The following is a 21,571-nucleotide window of genomic DNA, read 5'->3' on the forward strand; positions in this document are numbered from 1 at the left end:
CATTTACTTTGATGTTGGCTACTGGTTTGCTGTAGATTGCTTTTATCATGTTTAGGTATGGGCCTTGAATTCCTGATCTTTATAAGACATTTATCATGAATGGGTGTTGGACTTTGTCAAATGCTTTCTCAGCTTCTAACGAGATGATCATGTGGATTTTGTCTTTGAGTTTGTTTATATACTCAATTATGTTGATGGATTTCCGTATATTGAACCATCCCTGCATCCCTGGGATGAAACCTACTTGGTCAGGATGGATGATTGTTTTGATGTGTTCTTGGATTCAGTTAGCAAGAACTTTATTGAGGATTTTTGCATCAATATTCATAAGTGAAATTGGTCTGAAGTTCTCTATCTTTGTTGGGTCTTTTTGTGGTTTAGGTATCAGAGTAATTATGGCTTCATAGAATGAATTGGGTAGAGTACCTTCTGTTTCTATTTTGTGGAATAGTTTGTGAAGAACTGGGATTAGATCTTCTTTGAAGGTCTCTTAGAACTCTGCACTAATCCCATCTGGTCCTGGGCTTTTTTTCGTTGGGATACTATTAATGACTGCTTTTATTTCTTTGGGGGATATAGGGCTGTTTAGATCATTAACCTGATCTTGATTCAACTTTGGTACCTGGTATATGTCTAGAAACTTCTCCATTTCATCCAGGTTCTCCAGTTTTGTTGAGTATAGCCTTTTGTAGAAGGATCTGATGGTGTTTTGTATTTCTTCAGAATCTGTTGTTATGTCTCTCTTTTCATTTCTGATTTAATTAATTAGAATGCTTTCCCTGTGCCCTCTAGTAAGTCTGGTTAAGGGTTTGTCTATCTTGTTGATTTTCTCAAAGAACCAGCTCCTTGATTTGTTGATTCTTTGAATAGTTCTTCTTGTTTCCACTTGGTTGATTTCACCCCTGAGTTTGATTATTTCCTGCCTTCAACTCCTTTTGGGTGAATTTTCTTCCTTTTGTTCTAGAGCTTTTAGGTGTGTTGTCAAGCTGCTAAGGTGTGCTCTCTCTAGTTTCTTTTTGGAGGCACTCAGAGCTATGAGTTTTCCTCTTAGAAATGCTTTCATTGTGTCCCATAAATTTGGCTATGCTGTGGCTTCATTTTCATTGAACTCTAAAAAGTCCTTAATTTCTTTCTTTGTTCCTTCCTTGACCAAGGTATCATTGAGAAGAGTGTTGTTCAGTTTCCACATGAATGTTGGCTTTCCATTATTTATGTTGTTATTGAAGATCAGTCTCAGTCCATGGTTGTCTGATAGGATGCATGGGACAATTTCAATATTTTAGTTCCTGTTGAGGCCTGTTTTGTGACCAATTATATGGTCAATTTTGTAGAAAGCACCATGAGTTGCTGAGAAGAAGGCATATCCTTTTGTTTTAGGATAAAATGTTCTGTAGATATCTGTTAAGTCCATTTGTTTCATAACTTCTGTTAGTTTCACTGTGTCCCTGTAATATCCATTTTGAAGTATAGAGGAAATACTACAATACAGTACTTTGTGCCAAGTAGTAGTATGTTTAGATCAAAAAAACTACTATGACAAATGTGGTGATTCTTTATTTCCGATCATTACAAACATAAATAAAATAGTGTTCTCACAGGCATATTCACACTTCTACCACATTTCATGGCTTCATGAAATGAAAAAACAGAGATATAAGATGTTCTCTGAGATAAAGTGAGATTACAAAAAGGTACAATAATATAGAACTTGATGGTATAAAGTCATTTAATATGAAACCATAATATAACAAACTGTAGAATATGTATGATGTTTTAAATTGATGGCACATTATGATGTCTTCTTGCAATCAAGTGGCTACTTTAGAGTCATAGATTGTTGCTAATGCTCAGAATCAAGGAATAGTAGTTATACCACATACAATGGTATAGAAAATGTTAAATACTTGTAATTTGAATTAAGGTTTACAATGAAAAATGCAATAATTTGGTAGCCTTATAAATGGAAATTTTTGCTTACCTGAACCACCAAATACAATATTAGTATGTTAAGATACATTATACTGAATATCTCTCTTATTTCAACACCATCTGAACTGTATAGGCCTCACTGAGATTCCCCACCTAGATAGGTTCTGCTTTTCAATTCTTAGAGGAGGGACCAATTGCCAAAAGGGGGTTATGGTGCACAATCAATGCACCTTTTTCTTATTGAACTATTTATCTCTTCTTATTTCGGTAAGTTTTGTCATTTCTTTGGTCTTTAATTAGGTGGAAGATAGGTTGAGATAAATTATACTCATTTTCTTAACTTTTAAAAATCATAACATAGCCACATACTGTTTGCCACTACTTTTTCTTCCATTCATATAAATCCACATACACTCCTTGCTCTCTCTCTAATTCGTGGCTTCTTATTACCTCTATTCATACAAAAAAAGTTCATTTAATTTATATGGTTTAGATATTTGATGTGCAATTCCCTTTGCAACAAATGGAAATCATTCCAAAAATTCTCCATAAATTATCAAAATGCAGATATTAGGAGATTATGTGGTGACCAGTCTTAAATTATCCAACAACACACTTTCTGCACCTATTTCCCAGGAATCATTGCAGAGTGGGTAGAAATATTTTAAGAGCCGGAGAAACTTGAGATTTACTCTTAGATAGTGTGATGGATTGTATATGCTCAAGCCAGAGAGTGGCACTATGAGGTGTGGCCTTGTTGGAGTAGGAGGGACAATGTGGGTATGGCTTTAAGGCCTTCATCTTAGATTCCTTGAAGCCAGTATTCTGCTAGCAGCTTTCAAATGAAGAAGTAGAACTTTCAGATCCTCCCACACCATGCCTGCCTGGATGCTGCCATGTTACTGCCTTGATGATAATAGACTGAACCTCAGAACCTGTAAGGCAGGCCCAAATAAATGTTGTCCTTATAAGACTTGCCTTGGTCATGATGTATGTTCAGCGAAGTAAAAACCTAAGGTAGACTGTGTCTCCTAGAAACACCAGAGAAGCTGCATCCAGGTGTTCTAATGTCTGATGCATAAACAAGACATGAACAAGTATGACTCCTAAATACATGTAAACATCGAAATGGTAATTCTTCACTGTATTCCACCCTAAATAAATATTACGGTGTAACTGTGGAAATTCTGAGAGTAGCAGAAATAACACTGTTAACTAGAATAGAACCCCTGGATGATCAGTAAAACAGGACTGTATTCAAACTCTGTGCTTTGACTTTATTTTTACCTCAAAGGACATTAGTAATAAGGAAAGTGATTTTCTGAGTTCCTTCTGATGGAAGGTTCCTGAGGATCCTACAGCTTCTCAGGCTGCTATGATGTACCTGATATAATCTGTCTTCTTAATAAAATGATCTGAATATGGAGACATCAAAATAATACAGGCTATTGCAACTTATCTTACATTCTCAATAAAACTTGATAGTAGGATTGTATTCATGAATAGAAGACACTTTTTTGACACAGAACATGACAGAATCAAGTTACTATGGACAATGTAACTGCTAATAAGCGACTAAAGGTGGATATATCAATCATTCTATGGTGTGACAACATTTTATAATACATGTATACTCTCTGGTAATTGAAATATTATGTAATAATACAAATGTCCAGACATTTGGTTTCTCTCTTTCTTGTCTACTTTCGTTATTGTAGGTTGTTTTTCAATTAATCAGAAGTCAATGGTGAAATACATGACTAGTAAGAATGATAACACACTCAGACCTGAGTGCTTAAGTTAATATGGAACATCTAGCTTATATATCTATCTCAAGTCTCAAAAAATGTCATGGAATAGGTGCAGATTAAATGTAAAACTCACAAAATAGGAGAGCTATGAAATGCTGTCCTATGGATACAATGTGTCTGTTGCAATCTTGAATACAAAAAGCAGTCATTATCTATCTGCAACTTTCCTCATGCACAGACCAACCTAAGACATGGGACCTGGTGGCGATAGGGTTACCCTATGACAGGAAAGGCTGTGACATTGGAGGAATGACCTAAGACAGAAGCCACAGCAGATGGACATGACTGCAGAGGCATAGACCAGCCTAAAATTTTAATAAAACAAAAAGGGAGAGATGTGGAGAGCCGTGCAGCGAGCAATTGTGTGCGTGCCATGAGCAATCGCCATTATAAGATGGTGCTGGCTTCCACTGAGCCTAACTAGTAAAAAAGCCTTATGCGCAAGTGCAAGAGTGAACTCACACCTAGTCATGCCCACCTCACAGCACAGTAATGAGGTGATGGGCAAGCAACGAATCAGGAGCTGTCACGCCACATCAGGTGCTGAAACGTCACACTGCGGGCTATATAAGCAGCGCCATATTCCCGGTTAGGGGTCTTCCCTCCTGAAAAGTAAGCAATAAAGCTTTTTGCCGCAGAAGATACCGGTTGTCCTGAGTGTGTTCTTGCCGGCAGGGACAGAAGCTCCGGCAATATAAATGAGCAGGATCTGGACTGGAAGAAAAACAAAAAAAGCCTCTAAATGTGTGTCCACTTCTAAGGCCAGCCTTGCAGAGAAGATGAGAGAATCAAGAGGAAAGAATTCAAATCATGAGTTTCTTCCTCATCATCATTGAGGATTATCAAAAAAGATGTCTAAACCTATAGAAACTCTCAAGTGAAGCCTTGGGCAATCATGATTTACAAATAAAAACATGGATATTAACTCCAGGCACAACTGCATGGGACACTGTCATTCATCATCATGCTACATTTGGATCTCCCTCAACAACAACTCCCCAGTGACACCTTCATGCAAAGCTTACACTAATCTCCAAAAAGGAATACAAAGTGTATCATAAGCTTGAATGTACATTGGAATCCTTATGATTTTCTAGAGGACATTGTTCATGAAAGGTCACACAAGATGAGTTCAACAACTACAAGCATCGAATCTTTAAGAGATAATGGCGAATAAGCTTGAGGAAGACAACCATGCAGGGCCACAATAAAATAAGAAAAGTTATCAAAATGGAAGAGATGAGTGGGTTTATGTGCAAGGGAGACATAAGGGGTGTTATAAATAATAGACTGACATTGAACAAGACAGCTGTGTAACTAGTAAAACCCACTGTTTATATTTAGAATCTAGTTAGTAATAGAGAATGTTGTTAATCATTGAAGTTAAACAAGACCAGTATTTTTGTTCAATTAAAATACCAACAGAAACTCATAACGTATATGGGTGAAAACATGAAGTCTACAAAAGCAGGACTTGGTGGCACATGCCTTTAATCCCACCACTTGGGAGGCAGAGGCCAGAGGATTTCTGAGTTCAAGGACAGCCTGGTCTACAAAGTGAGTTCCAGGACCTCCAGGGCCATAAAGAGAAACCCTGTCTCGAAAAAAACCAAAATAAATAAATATATAGTTGATATGTAGGTATTGAGATATTGTCCCATAGCTTACAAAAATCACTGATTATCTTGTAATTCAATATCAAACATGTTTGAATGACAGTACCCTCCATAGACTGATAATGTTTCTTTCAAAAGCCACGGCATATTCAGAAAATTTGTCATTTTTCAAAAATGTGGAAAACCTTCCTACAAGTTTTCCAGGAGTGCCTAAAGGCATCAAAGCAAAGTATTATATCGCTATTGCTCTTGGCTAACCACCAAATGTTAATGGTAAGATTAGATTGCTGAAGGCACAGGATATACTAATCACCTTTGAGACCTCAGAATGTCAATTATACTTACAGTATTCAGTTAAAATCATGACTTGCTAAAAGTATTGGAATGTTTGTACTGTCCCTAAGTTTCTGTGCAGAATTTTCCCATGTGCCATAACACAGTGTAATTACATTGTAGGTTTTGAATGAATTTCAAATTGTTATCTCTTATAATTGAAGACCCTTGTGTAGGAAACATATGTGAGATATTTGGCTCTCTGTGTGTCAAGTATAAAGAAATGAATCCATCCTGATATTCCCCAGCTGGTTGATGAAACTCTTAAAACCATTGCAGTAAGCACAGGGTCCCCAGTGGAGGAGCTATAGAAAAGATCCAAGGAGCTGAAAGTGTTTGCAGCCCCATAAGAGGAACAACAATATGAACTAACCAGTACCCCTGAAAACTCCCAGGGAATAAACCAACAAACAAAGAGTATACATGGTGGGGCCCATGGCTCCAGTTGCATATGTAGTAGTGGACAGCTTTGTTGGTCATCAATGGGAAAATAGGCCCTTGGCCCTGTGAATGCTCTAGCCACAGTGTAAAGGAATGCCTGGTCCGTGAAGCAGGAGTGGGTGGGTTGGTGAACAGGGGGAGGGGGGAAAGGACTGGGGGGTTGGATGGGAAATCAGGAAAGGAGATAACATTTGAAATGTAAATATAGAAAATATCTAATAAAAATGATTTCATAAAAAAAAACAAAAAATATCTCACTTGCATCCTTCAGAATATGATTGATTATATTTTGTGATTCTCAACAAAATAATTTTATGTTTGGGATCACCACAATAAGAGGAAGTATATTAAATAATCTTAGTATTAAGAAGGTTGAAAACCTCTAGTATAAAGGAAAGATGAGTGAAAACACAGGGAGCTGATCTGAGTCCTCTTTGTTGCTGGAAACAATTGATCCTGGTTCTCCAGGAATTAAAGGTTCACATTACATTAATACATATTCTATACCTGAGAGAAGACACATATTTTTTATTATTTTATTCTGTCTTTGTGTGTTTTGCTTGCATGTATGTCTATGTACCACATTTATTTAGTACCTTAAAAAGGCCAGAAGATGGTGGTGGAACTCCTAGAACTAGGCTTAGAAATGGTTGTGTGCTGCCTACTGAGTGTTGGTTGCTGAATCCAAGACCTCTGGAAAACGGCCTTTGTTAAAGTCACCAGCATCACTACTCACTCTATGTACTGAGTAACTATAGACAATACTGGGAAATGGAGAAGAATATTAGATATGATGGCTTGACCAAATATAAAAAACCTCAAGCTCTGACATACATTGTGTCCAATTTTGTGACTGGATACTTATAGATTTAGACATGAGGGATCTATGAGTTACATACACTTAAGAAATATTACAGGGATATGTAAATAGGACAGGTAGTATTGATACTTTACACTAAACTTGAAGACCTAGTTTTAGTCCTTGTAACTTCCATGTCATAATGATTAAATTGCCTCCATTATGCTGTCGTCTTACTACACACACACACACACACACACACACACACACACACACACACACACACAAACAAACACAAATCATAATGTTCCGTTAAAAGATTCTTTTTTTGTTCTTTTGTGTGTGGGTATTTTGTCTGCAGGTATTTTTGTGCACCAAGTCTGTCCCTGGTGTCTATGAAGACAAATAAGTGGTGTTGGATCCTGCCAAACTGGTGTTCCAAAGGGCTCTGACAATCTGTTTGGTGCTGTTAATCCAAGTAGGGCAAGTAGGGACCCAAGCAAGAGGAAACAAGACCTATCAATTGCTGTTCCATATCTCCACTTTCTGTAATGAAAGATTTTTTAATAATTTTGTATGTTGACACAAAAATAAGTAGTATAATAAGGAAAACAGTATTAAATGGTCATCAAAATATTTCAAATCTATTTCTGTTTTTGAGAAGCATGTTATAATGATTGTTTCAAGTGGGACAATTCCTTGTAGAACTATGAAAATAATGAAATATTTTAGAGCTACATTCTAATATTTATTACAATGTTATCCCGCTATCCCCTTTTCTAATTTCCCCTCTGAAAATCTCCTATCCCTCCTCCCCCTACTCCCCAAACCTCCCACTCCCATTGCTGGTCCTGGCATTCCCTTATACTGGGGCATATAGCCTTCACAAGACCAAGGGCTTCTCCTCCCATTGATGACTGACTAGGCCATCCTCTGCTACATATATAGGTAGAGCTACAAGTTCCACCATGTGTTTTCTTTGATTGGTGTTATAGTTCCAAGGAGCTCTGGGTATACTGGTTAGTTCATATTGATGTTCCTTCTATGGGTCTTCAGTCCCCTTCAGCTCCCTGGGTATTTCTCTGGCTCCTTCATTGGGGACCTTGGGCTCCGTCCAATGGATGACTGTGAGCATCCACTTCTGTATTTGCCAGGCACTGGCAGAGCCTCACAGGAGACAGCTATAACAGTCTCCTGTCAGCAGGAAACTTAGAATATCCAAGATGTAATTTACAAAGCACATGAAACTCAAGAAGAAGGAAGACCAAAGTGTGGATACTTCGTTCCTTCTTAGAAGGGGGAACAAAACACCCATGGAAGGGGTTACAGAGACAAAGTTCGGAGCAGAGCCTAAAGGAATGACCATCCAGAGACTTCCCCACTTGGGGATCCACCCCATACACAACCACCAAACCCAGACAATAGGCAGAAGTAAATTGATGATTTCTTAAAGCATTTAAGTCTGACTTACCTTGCAATACTTGAAAGGAAATTACTTACCTTTTGAATGGGTAATCCAATGTGGACCTTGGCCAATTTGTATCTCCCAATGATTTTTTAGTATCATTGAGAGTTTGTAATTGGTTTCTTCTGATCTTTACTTTTTGTGCCTAGATTTTTTAATGGTTATTTTAAAGCCTAGATAATTAAGATAATCGACTCTATATTTTTATGAGCAATTTGTACTCCCCAATAAGGCAAAATTTTCTTTCATTAAATATTTTTCTAAATTATCTGCATCTGAACCAGCCAGCAAAATATGATCCATGTAATGGAAAATGATGGGTGGAGGAAATTCTTCACAAATTGTTTTTAACAGCTTTTGCACATAATATTTACACAAGGTAGGACTGGTTTACATGTCTTCTGGTAAAAGTTTCCAGTAATATCTCTTTATTGAACAATTATTATTAAAATATATATTGAAAAAGGAAACATTTCCCTATCTTGCTTATGTAAAGGGGTGTGAAAAACACAATATTTAAATCAATTACTACAATAGGCTGTCCCTGAGGTAACAGAAGTTAAAGCGATTTCAGATTGGAAGGACTACAGAGCATGAATGATTTTATTGCATTTTCAGATCTGTCAACTTCTTCCATTTCCAGAAACTTTTTTTTTTCCATGGGATCACATCTTTAATACACTGACATTTGGGAAACACTAAAGATGCAAACTACAACAAGTCCACTTCTTTCCAGATATACTTGATATAAGATGGCAGCTTTTGTCTCTCCTTTCTTCATTTCTCTTCATTTCGTTGCTCAAGATGGAGTAGGAATCTCAGTTTTTCACTAAACCTTATTTAACTGTACTGGTGAAGGGTAGATTCCTCTTTGCACATGACTTTGGCAGAATAGATATCGAATAATTCACTGCAACTCTACATGAAAGAAGTCTGAAAAATTTTGATGTTATCCACATGGATCTAAGTTCTATTGAGGGTCCCATCTTCATATAGCTTCAAGAATTGTGCTGTAATTCTTTCAAAACTGACAACTATTTATCTCTAATTATCTGTTATACATTTACAAATACAGAATATATACCTGACAAAGTGCTCTTGAGTGTGTGCTTTGTCAGTGCTAGAATCGTACTGTATGTAGGGAACTTCCGTGCAGATCTGCAAGTGCTCTGAGATCTCTGACTTCCTGCATCCTGAATGGAACTGAAATTCTTCTGAACTACTTGTTCAGCATAGTGGGTTCTCAACACCTGCTGACTGAAATCAAATCAAGTTACATCCCAGTCAAGGGATTTTGTTCTTTAAATTCTCTTAATTTTTTTTTCAGGAGAAAGTTGAATCCCACAAAATCTAAAATTACAAGTAAACAGTAATAAAGGTTGATTTTTCTGATCATGGGAACATTGCTCTTGCTATCTTTGCATCTTGTTCTACATTATTAAGAAAATCATGAAGGCTCTCCATGGACAGTAATTCACATATGACCAAGGACTGGAAAGCATTTCCTCAGAGTCCCGAATCTCCAGTCTCTCCACTATACAAGAGACGAAGACATACATGATTGCACACCTTGTGTGCTTCTTTCCTTTCTCTGTGTTTCTACCTCATCTCCCATCTCTTCTGTGAGATTGCGTCCCTCCGAGTTTTCTGTCCTGTGTCTCTACATCATCTTTTTTTTTCCATTTTTTATTAGGTATTTCTCTCATTTACATTTGCAATGCTATACCAAAAGTCCCCCATAGCCACCCACCCCCTCTCCCCTACCCACCCACTCCCCTTTTACGGCCCTGGCGTTCCCCTGTACTGGGGCATATAAAGTTTGCGTGTCCAATGGGCCTCTCTTTCCAGTGATGGCCGACTAGGCCATCTTTTGATGCATATGCAGCTAGAGTCAAGAGCTCCGGGGTACTGGTTAGTTCATAATGTTGTTCCACCTATAGGGTTGCAGATCCCTTTAGCTTCTTTGGTACTTTCTCAAGCTCCTTCATTGGGGGCCATGTGATCCATCCAATAGCCGACTGTGAGCATCCACTTCTATGTTTGCTAGGCCCAGGCATACTCTGACAAGAGACAGCTATATCAGGGTCCTTTCAGCATAATCTTGCTAGTGTATGCAATGGTGTCAGCATTTGGAAGCTGATTATGGGATGGATCCCCGGATATGGTAGTGTCTACATGGTCCATCCTTTTATCTCAGCTCCAAACTTTGTCTCTGTAACTCCTTCCAAGGGTGTTTAGTTCCCACTTCTAAGGAGGGGCATAGTGTTCACACTTCAGTCTTCATTTTTCTTGAGTTTCATGTGTTTAGGAAATTGTATCTTATATCTTGGGTATCTTAGGTTTTGGGCTAATATCCACTTATCAGTGAGTACATATTGTGTGAGTTCCTTTGTGAATGTGTTACCTCACTCAGGATGATGCCCTCCAGGTCCATCCATTTGGCTAGGAATTTCATAAATTCATTCTTTTTAATAGCTGAGTAGTACTCCATTGTGTAGATGTACCACATTTTCTGTATCTATTCCTCTGTTGAGGGGCATCTGGGTTCCTTCCAGCTTCTGGCTATTATAAATAAGGCTGCTATGAACATAGTGGAGCATGTGTCCTTCTTACCAGTTGGGGCATCTTCTGGATATATGCCCAGGAGAGGTATTGCTGGATCCTCCGGTAGTACTATATCCAGTTTTCTGAGGAACCGCCAGACTGATTTCCATAGTGGTTGTACAAGCCTGCAATCCCACCAACAATGGAGGAGTGTTCCTCTTTCTCCACATCCTTGCCAGCATCTGCTGTCACCTGAATTTTTGATCTTAGCCATTCTGACTGGTGTGAGGTGGAATCTCAGGGTTGTTTTGATTTGCATTTCCCTGATGATTAAGGATGTTGAGCATTTTTTCAGGTGCTTCTCTGCCATTCGGTATTCCTCAGGTGAGAATTCTTTGTTCAGTTCTGAGCCCCATTTTTTAATGGGGTTATTTGATTTTCTGAAGTCCACCTTCTTGAGTTCTTTATATATGTTGGATATTAGTCCCCTATCTGATTTAGGATAGGTAAAGATCCTTTCCCAATCTGTTGGTGGTCTTTTTGTCTTATTGACGGTGTCTTTTGCCTTGCAGAAACTTTGGAGTTTCATTAAGTCCCATTTGTCAATTCTCGATCTTACAGAGCAAGCCATTGCTGTTCTGTTCAGGAATTTTTCCCCTGTACCCATATCTTCAAGGCTTTTCCCCACTTTCTCCTCTATAAGTTTCAGTGTCTCTGGTTTTATGTGAAGTTCCTTGATCCACTTAGATTTGACCTTAGTACAAGGAGATAAGTATGGGTCGATTCGCATTCTTCTACATGATAACAACCAGTTGTGCCAGCACCAATTGTTGAAAATGCTGTCTTTCTTCCACTGGATGGTTTTAGCTCCCTTGTCGAAGATCAAGTGACCATAGGTGTATGGGTTCATTTCTGGGTCTTCAATTCTATTCCATTGGTCTACTTGTCTGTCTCTATACCAGTACCATGCAGTTTTTATCACAATTGCCCTGTAGTAAAACTTTAGGTCTGGCATGGTGATTCCACCAGAGGTTCTTTTATCCTTAAGAAGAGTTTTTGCTATCCTAGGTTTTTTGTTATTCCAGATGAATTTGCAAATTGCTCCTTCTAATTCGTTGAAGAATTGAGTTGGAATTTTGATGGGGATTGCATTGAATCTGTAGATTGCTTTTGGCAACATAGCCATTTTTACAATGTTGATCCTGCCAATCCATGAGCATGGGAGATCTTTCCATCTTCTGAGATCTTCTTTAATTTCTTTCTTCAGAGACTTGAAGTTTTTATCATACAGATCTTTTACTTCCTTAGTTAGAGTCACGCCTAGATATTTTATATTATTTGTGACTATTGAGAAGGGTGTTGTTTCCCTAATTTCTTTCTCAGCCTGTTTATTCTTTGTGTAGAGAAAGGCCATTGACTTGTTTGAGTTAATTTTATATCCAGCTACTTCACCAAAGCTGTTTATCAGGTTTAGGAGTTCTCTGGTGGAATTTTTAGGGTCACTTATATATACTATCATATCATCTGCAAAAAGTGATATTTTGACTTCCTCTTTTCCAATTTGTATCCCCTTGATCTCCTTTTGTTGTCGAATTGCTCTGGCTAATACTTCAAGTACTATGTTGAAAAGGTAGGGAGAAAGTGGGCAACCTTGTCTAGTCCCTGATTTTAGTGGGATTGCTTCCAGCTTCTCTCCATTTACTTTGATGTTGGCTACTGGTTTGCTGTAGATTGCTTTTATTATGTTTAGGTATGGGCCTTGAATTCCTGATCTTTCCAAAACTTTTATCATGAATGGGTGTTGGATCTTGTCAAATGCTTTTTCTGCATCTAACGAGATGATCATGTGGTTTTTGTCTTTGAGTTTGTTTATATAATGGATTACATTGATGGATTTTCATATATTAAACCATCCCTGCATCCCTGGAATAAAACCTACTTGGTCAGGATGGATGATTTCTTTAATGTGTTCTTGGATTCGGTTAGCGAGAATTTTATTAAGGATTTTTGCATCGATATTCATAAGAGAAATTGGTCTGAAGTTCTCTATCTTTGTTGGATCTTTCTGTGGTTTAGGTATCAGAGTAATAGTGGCTTCATAAAATGAGTTGGGTAGAGTACCTTCTACTTCTATCTTGTGAAATAGTTTGTGCAGAACTGGAATTAGATCTTCTTTGAAGGTCTGATAGAACTCTGCACTAAACCCATCTGGTCCTGGGCTTTTTTTGGCTGGGAGACTATTAATAACTGCTTCTATTTCTTTAGGGGATATGGGACTGTTTAGAAGGTCAACTTGATCCTGATTCAACTTTGGTACCTGGTATCTATCCAGAAATTTGTCCATTTCGTCCAGGTTTTCCAGTTTTGTTGAGTATAAGCTTTTGTAGAAGGATCTGATGGTGTTTTGGATTTCTTCAGGATCTGTTGTTATGTCTCCCTTTTCATTTCTGATTTTGTTGATTAGGATTTTGTCCCTTTGCCCTCTAGTGAGTCTAGCTAAGGGTTTATCTATCTTGTTGATTTTCTCAAAGAACCAACTCCTCGTTTGGTTAATTCTTTGAATAATTTTTCTTGTTTCCACTTGGTTAATTTCACCCCTGAGTTTGATTATTTCCTGCCGTCTACTCCTCTTGGGTGAATTTGCTTCCTTTTTTTCTAGAGCTTTTAGATGTGTTGTCAAGCTGCTAGTATGTGCTCTCTCCCGTTTCTTCTTGGCGGTACTCAGAGCTATGAGTTTCCCTCTTAGAAATGCTTTCATTGTGTCCCAAAGGTTTGGGTACGTTGTGGCTTCATTTTCATTAAACTCTAAAAAGTCTTTAATTTCTTTCTTTATTCCTTCCTTGACCAAGGTATCATTGAGAAGAGTGTTGTTCAGTTTCCACGTGAATGTTGGCTTTCCATTCTTAATGTTGTCATTGAAGATCAATCTTAGGCCATGGTGGTCTGATAGGATACATGGGACAATTTCAATATTTTTGTATCTGTTGAGGCCTATTTTGTGACCAATTATATGGTCAATTTTGGAGAAGGTCCCGTGGGGTGCTGAGAAGAAGGTATATCCTTTTGTTTTAGGATTAAATATTCTGTAGATATCTGTCAGGTCCATTTGTTTCATAACTTCTGTTAGTTTCACTGTGTCCCTGTTTAGTTTCTGTTTCCACGATCTGTCCATTGATGAAAGTGGTGTGTTGAGGTCTCCCACTATTATTGTGTGAGGTGCAATGTGTGCTTTGAGCTTTACTAAAGTGTCTTTAATGAATGTGGCTGCTCTTGCATTTGGAGCGTAGATATTCAGAATTGAGAGTTCCTCTTGGAGGATTTTACCTTTGATGAGTATGAAGTGTCCCTCCTTGTCTTTTTTGATAACTTTGGGTTGGAAGTCGATTTTATCCGATATTAGAATGGCTACTCCAGCCTGTTTCTTCAGACCATTTGCTTGGAAAATTGTTTTCCAGCCTTTCACTCTGAGGTAGTGTCTGTCTTTTTCCCTGAGATGGGTTTCCTGTAAGCAGCAGAATGTTGGGTCCTGTTTGTGTAGCCAGTCTGTTAGTCTATGTCTTTTTATTGGGGAATTGAGTCCATTGATATTAAGAGATATTAAGGAAAGGTAATTGTTGCTTCCTGTTATTTTTGCTGTTAAAGTTGGCATTCTGTTCTTGTGGCTGTCTTCTTTTAGGTTTGTTGAGGGATTATCTTCTTGTTTTTTCTAGGGCGTGGTTCCCGTCCTTGTATTGGTTTTTTTCTGTTATTATCCTTTGAAGGGCTGGATTCGTGGAGAGATAATGGGTGAATTTAGTTTTGTCGTGGAATACTTTGGTTTCTCCATCTATGGTAATTGAGAGTTTGGCTGGGTATAGTAGCCTGGGCTGGCATTTGTGTTCTCTTAGTGTCTGTATAACATCTGTCCAGGCTCTTCTGGCTTTCATAGTCTCTGGTGAAAAATCTGGTGTAATTCTGATAGGCTTGCCTTTATATGTTACTTGACCTTTTTCCCTTACTGCTTTTAGTATTCTATCTTTATTTAGTGCATTTGGTGTTCTGATTATTATGTGTCGGGAGGAATTTCTTTTCTGGTCCAGTCTATTTGGAGTTCTGTAGGCTTCTTGTATGTTCATGGGCATCTCTTTCTTTAGATTTGGGAAGTTTTCTTCAATAATTTTGTTGAAGATGTTTGCTGGTCCTTTGAGTTGAAAATCTTCATTCTCATCCACTCCTATTATCCGTAGGTTTGGTCTTCTCATTGTGTCCTGGATTTCCTGGATGTTTTGAGTTAGGATCTTTTTGCATTTTCCATTTTCTTTGATTGTTGTGCCGATGTTCTCTATGGAATCTTCTGCACCTGAGATTCTCTCTTCCATCTCTTGTATTCTGTTGCTGATGCTGGCATCTATGGTTCCAGATTTCTTTCCTAGGGTTTCTATCTCCAGCGTCGCCTCACTTTGGGTTTTCTTTATTGTGTCTACTTCCCTTTTTAGGTCTAGTATGGTTTTGTTCATTTCCATCACCTGTTTGGATGTGTTTTCCTGTTTTTCTATAAGGACTTCTACCTGTTTGGTTGTGTTTTCCTGTTTTTCTTTAAGGACTTGTAACTCTTTAGCAGTGTTTTCCTGTTTTTCTTTAAGGACTTGTAACTCTTTAGCAGTGTTCTCCTGTATTTCTTTAAGTGAGTTATTGAATTCCTTCTTTATGTCCTCTACCATCATCATGAGATATGCTTTTAAATCCAGGTCTACCTTTTCAGGTGTGTTAGGGTGTCCTGGATTGGGCGAAGTGGGCGTTCTGGGTTCTGATGATGGTGAGTGGTCCTGGCTTCTGTTAGTAGGATTCTTACGTTTACCTTTCGCCATCTGGCAATCTCTGGAGTTAGTTGTTATAGTTGTCTTTGTTAAGAGATTGTTCCTCTGTTGATTTTGTTACCCTCTATCAGCAGGCGTGGGAGACTAGCTCTCTTCTCTGAGTTTCAGTGGTCAGAGCAGTCTCTGTAGGCAAGCTGTCCTCTTTCAGGGAAGGTGTACAGCTATCTGGTGTTTGGACCTCCTCCTGGCTGAAGGTGAAGGCCCAAAACAGGATCTTTCCCAGAAGCTGTGTTGCTTTGGCCAGGAAGGTGGCCAGTTGTCTGGAGTCGAAGATGTTGCCGCCTCAGAAGCTCTGTGGCTCTTGCCGGGAGGGTGGCTGGTTGTCTGGAGCTGAAGATGGCGTCGCCCAGAAGCTCTGCGACTCTCGCCCGTCCCAGAAATGGCTGGCACTCTGTATTCCACACGGTCACCCGTGCAGCCTGCCCTCCGCGGAGTCCCGGAGCCAAGAAGGCTCCCGCCGGCGCCTGTGCCACAAACCTCTCAGGCCAGGCAGACCCTGTGCTCTCACCAGGAAGGTGGCCGGCTATCTGGAGCTGAAGATGGCGCCGCCCAGAAACTTTTAAATGACAAATATAGGAGAATTCAAAGTGGATTATTCTATATGTTGAGCCTCCAGCTATTCTTGTACTACCTGTTTTAGTGCCTATTTATTTTTTATCATAGGAGGAACAACAATATGAACTAACCAGTACACCCCAGAGCTTCCTGGGACTAAACCATCTATCAAAGGAAACACATGGGAGGACTCATGGCTCTAGCTGCATATATAGCAGAGGATGGCCTTGTTGGTCATCATTGGGAGGAGAGGTCCTTGGTCCTGTGAAGTTTTAATGCCCCAGTGTAGGGAAATTCTAGGGCCAGGAACCTGGAGTGTGTGGGTTGTTGAGAAGGAAGAGGGGGGATGGGACAGTGGATTTTCAGAAGGGAAACTAGGAAATTCGGTAACATTTGAAATGTAAATAAATAAAATATCTAATAAATTTTTTTTTTAAAGAACATTCTTTAATATTGGAAAACTGACTAAGTAGCCTCGTTCAAGGCTTCATGAGAGTGGGGTGTTGAAGTCTCCTACTATTATTGTGTGAGGTGCAATGTGTGCTTTGAACTTTACTAAAGTTTCTTTAATGAATGTGGATGCCCTTGCATTTGGAGCATAAATGTTCAGAATTGAGAGTTCATCTGAGTAAATTTTACCTCTGATGAGTATGAAGTGCCCCTCCTCTTTTTTGATAACTTTGGATTCGAAGTCTATTTTTTCAATATAGGAATGCCTACTCAAGCTTGTTTCTTGGGACCATTTCCTTGGAAATTGTTTACCAGCCTTTTATTCTGAGGTAGTTTCTGTCTTTGTGCCTGAGGTGAGTTTCCTGTATGCAGCAGAATTTTGGGTCCTGTTTATGTACCCAGTCTGTTAGTCTATGTCTTCTTATTGGGGAATTGAATATATTTTATTAGGAGATATTAGGGAAAAGTCATGTTTGCGTCCTGTTATTTTTGTTGTTAGAGTTGGGATTCTTCTCATGTGGCTATCTTATTTTAAGTTTGTTGTAAGATTACTTTCTTGCTTTTTCTAGGGTGTAGTTTCCCTCCTTGTGTTGGAATTTTCCCTTTATTATCCTTTGAAGGGCTGGATTTGTGGAAAGATATTGTGTAAATTTGGTTTTGTCATGGAATACTTTGGTTTCTCCATCTATGGTAATTGAGAGTTTTGCTAGGTATGTTTGCCTGGGATGGCATTTGTTTTCTCTTAGGGTCTGTTTGACATCTGTCCAGGATCTTCTTGCTTTCATAGTCTCTGGTGAGAAGTCTGATGTAATTCTTTTAGGTCTGTCTTTATATGTTACTTTGTCTTTTTCCTTTACTTGATTTTCATATTCTATTTTTGTTTAATGTATTTAGTATTTTGATTTTTATGTGTAGGAAGGAATTTCTTTTCTGGTCCACTCTATTTGGAATTCTGTAGGCTTCTTGAATGTTCCCTGGCATCATTTCCTTTAGGTTAGGGAAATTTCTTTCTATAATTGTGTTGAAGATATTTATTGGCCCTTTAAGTTCATTCTCGTCTATACCTATTATCCTTAGGTTTGGTCCTCTCATTGTGTCCTTGATTTCCTGGATGTTTTGAGTCAGGATCTTTTTGTATTTTACAATTTTTTCATGGTTGTCTCAATGTTTCTTTGAAATATTCTGCATACGGGATTCTCTCTTCCATCGCTTGTATTCTGTTGGTGATGCTTGCATCTATCTCTCCTGATTTCTTTCCTAGAATTTCTATTTCCAGAGTTGTCTCATTGGTGATTACTTTATTGTTTTTACTTCCATTTTTAAATCCGGGATGGTTTTGTTCAATTCCTTCACCGGTTTACCTTTGTTCTCCTATAATTCTTTGAGGGATTTTTGTGTTTCCTCTTAAAGGGCTTCCTGTATATCTTTAAGGGAGTTATTTATGTCCTTCTTAAAATCCTCTATCAGCATCATGAAACATGATTTAAATCAGAATTTTGTTTTTCCAGTGTGTTGCGATATCCAGGACATGCTTTGTTGGGAGTACTGGGCTCTGATGATGCCATGTAATCTTGTTTTTTTGTTTTGTTTTTTTTTTTTGTTTTGTTTTTTTTGTTTTTTTTTTTTTGTATTTTTTTTTTTTTTTGGTATATGTTTGTGTGTGTGTTTTTTTCCTTGCATTTGCCTTTCACCACCTGGTAATCTCTGGTGTTAGCTGTTCTTGCTGTCTCTGGCTCTTGCTCCTCCTGTTAAGTCTGTAAGCCTGTGTCAGTGCTCCTGGTAGACCAGCTCTCTCTTGGAGAGACCAGTGCACAGAGGACTATGTAACAGCCCCACCTCCTGGCTGCAGATGTAGGCCTGTAGGGCCATGTCCCAGTTGCTCTGCTGCTTGTGAGGCCTGTGCTTTCCTGAGTGGACCTGCCTTAGAGAGTCACCAGAGAGAAAATGATGATCTCACCTGTGTCTCAGGGTCAGGTCACACCCTGGAGGCCAGACTTCCTCTGGCAGGGAAGGTACACAGGGGGGTTGAGGATCAGTGCCACCTATTGGATGCATATGTAGACCCCATAGGAGCCTGTCCCAGAAGTTCTGCTGCTTCTAAGGCCTGTACTCTCCTGAGTGGGCATGCCTCAAAGAATCCCCAGACAGAAAAACTCTCTCTTCCTTTCTTTTTTTCAATTTTTATTATTTTCTTCATTTACATTTCAAATGCTATCCCCTATACACCCCCCACCCCACCCCCCCCGCCGCATGCCCTGCTTCCCTACCCACCTATTCCCACTTCTTGGCCCTAGCATTCCCCTGTACTGGGGCATATAAAGCAAGAAGAAGGAAGAACAATGTATGGATAGTTCATTCCTCCTTAGAATAGGGAACAAAATTCCCACAGAAGGAGTTACAGAGACAAAGTTTAGAACTAAGATGAAAAGATGGATCATCCAGAGACTATCCCATGAGGGGATCCATCCCATAATTAATCTGCATTTCTACAATAATGCTCTAAACCATGGACCATCTCTGCTCATCAAGACCCACTGTTCTTGAATGATGGAATAGGCCTTCCACTAGAGAGCTGAATCTAACCTCCCTTGAGAAGGCCTCCCAGCATTTCCAGCCACCCTACCAGGCCAACTCACTGCCCTTTGTCCCCCTTCTCCCTTTGGAGTGGTTTGTTTTTGTAATATTACAAGCTATAAGTAATTGCCCAAAAATTAACACTATAATCTAAAAGCTTTATGTCTAAATATTTGGAAAAGTTGCATAGAGCCATTCATGCAAGAGTTGGTTGATTATCTGATGCTTCACTAGAAGTCAGATTCTTTATCTAGGTGTAATCCCCTCAGGATTTCCCACGTCAATGTTTGCATATATGCTGGAGTTACCTTTGTTCAATATTCCTAAGAGAGATATGAAGCTCCCTTTGTGTAGTACAACAAACAAACCATTGTCCATACTTCATCTCTAGAGGAAGTAGCTAGGCCCCAGGGAGTTAAAGAGTTTTTGTTCTAGTCTGTATCACTGTGTGGGTGGGGAACTACTCCACTGTTGACAGTAATAAGTGGCAGCATCTTCAGCCTCCATGCTGCTGATTGTGAGAGAGTAAGAGGTCCCAGATCCACTGCCACTGAAGCGAGCAGGGACTCCAGAAGCCAGGTTGGATGTGCCATAAATCCAGGGTTTGGGGGAGATTCCTGACTTCTGCTGGTACCAGTGCAAGTAGCTGGAACTTATACTTGAGCTGACACTGCAGGTGATGGTGACCTTCTCCCCTGGAGATGCAGCCATGAGTGCTGGAGACTGGGTGAGCACAATTTCTCCACTGGACAATATGACTATGGAAAAACAACAGAAGAGAGAGTGAAAGAGATAGAGGGTGTTAGTAGATAGAGATACAAAAATAATTTCATAGCATTCAATATTCAGAGGAAAGAAAAAGGTCTACTTTATGAAACTTTCCTGGGAAAAAGAACCTTGTTTTCTGAACTCAAACTCCTACCCATCTCTACCTGTGAAACTGATTAGCATGAAGCTGAAAATCTGCATATGAAAATCCGTTGTGTTTTTGATCCTGGTCTCTGACTAATTATTGCTCTTCCTATAAGTGCATCTCTTTAAAACAACTGTGAGAAATTTGTGGTTTCTGAGGATGAACTATGGAAATAGTAGTCTTTGGAGTTCTCGGCTTATAAAGTCACGTGGTCTGTTAACAAAGGCAAACCTGGCTAATCTAGGACAATGTCTACTTATTTGTAGACACTACACTTACAAAGAAGGAAATTTCTGTTTTTTTTTCTTTTTTTTTCCAATTTTTTTAAATTAGGTATTTTCCTCGTTTACATTTTCAATGCTATCCCAAAGGTCCCCCATACCCACCCCCCCAATCCCCTACCCACCCATTCCCCCTTTTTGGCCCTGGCATTCCCCTGAACTGGGGCATATAAAGTTTGCAAGTCCAATGGACCTCTCTTCGCAGTGATGGCCGACTAGGCCATCTTTTGATACATATGCAGCTAAAGACAAGAGCTACCGGGTACTGGTTAGTTCATATTGTTGTTCCACCTATAAGGTTGCAGTTCCCTTTAGCTCCTTGGGTAATTTCTCTAGCTCCTCCATTGGGGGCGGTGTGACCCATCCAATAGCTGACTGTGATCATCCACTTCTGTGTTTGCTAGGCCCCGGCATAGTCTCACAAGAGAGAGCTATATCTGGGTCCTTTCAGCAAAATCTTGCTAGTGTATGCAATGGTGTCAGCATTTGGAAGCTGATTATGGGATGGATCCCTGCATATGGCAATCACTAGATGGTCCATCCTTTCATCACAGCTCCAAATTTTGTCTCTGTAACTCTTTCTATGGGTGTTTTGTTCCCATTTCTAAGAAAGGGTAAAGTGTCCACACTTTGGTCTTCGTTCTTCTTGAATTTTATGCGTTTGGCAAGTTGTATCTTATATCTTGGGTATCCTAAGTTTCTGAGCTAATATCCACTTATCAGTGAGTACATATTGTGCGAGTTCCTTTGTGATTGGTTTACTTCACTCAGGATGATACCCTCCACATCCATCCATTTGCTTAGGAATTTCATAAATTCATTTTTTTAATAGCTGAGTAGTATTCCATTGTGTAAATGTACCACATTTTCTGTATCCATTCCTCTGTTGAGGGGCATCTGTGTTCTTTCCAGCTTATGGCTATTATAAACAAGGCTGCTATGAACATAGTGGAGCATGTGTTCTTCTTACCAGTTGGGACATCTTCTGGATATATGCCCAGGAG

At 39.2% G+C, this 21,571-nt stretch overlaps 1 gene segment (V, D, J or C) and 1 further gene; one reads left to right on the forward strand and one right to left on the reverse strand.

Annotated features, from left to right (window-relative positions):
- Igk (immunoglobulin kappa chain complex) overlaps nt 1-21,571 on the forward strand; it is a 3,171,119-nt gene that overhangs the window by 1,887,736 nt on the left and 1,261,812 nt on the right.
- Nucleotides 19,917-20,354, reverse strand: Igkv4-60 (immunoglobulin kappa variable 4-60). The segment is given in 2 exon segments: nt 19,917-20,131; nt 20,306-20,354. Coding segments are annotated over 2 exon segments (264 nt in total).

This window comes from Mus musculus, chromosome 6, assembly GCF_000001635.26.
Source record: "Mus musculus strain C57BL/6J chromosome 6, GRCm38.p6 C57BL/6J".
In the NCBI taxonomy this organism is placed as follows: Eukaryota; Metazoa; Chordata; class Mammalia; order Rodentia; family Muridae; genus Mus; species Mus musculus.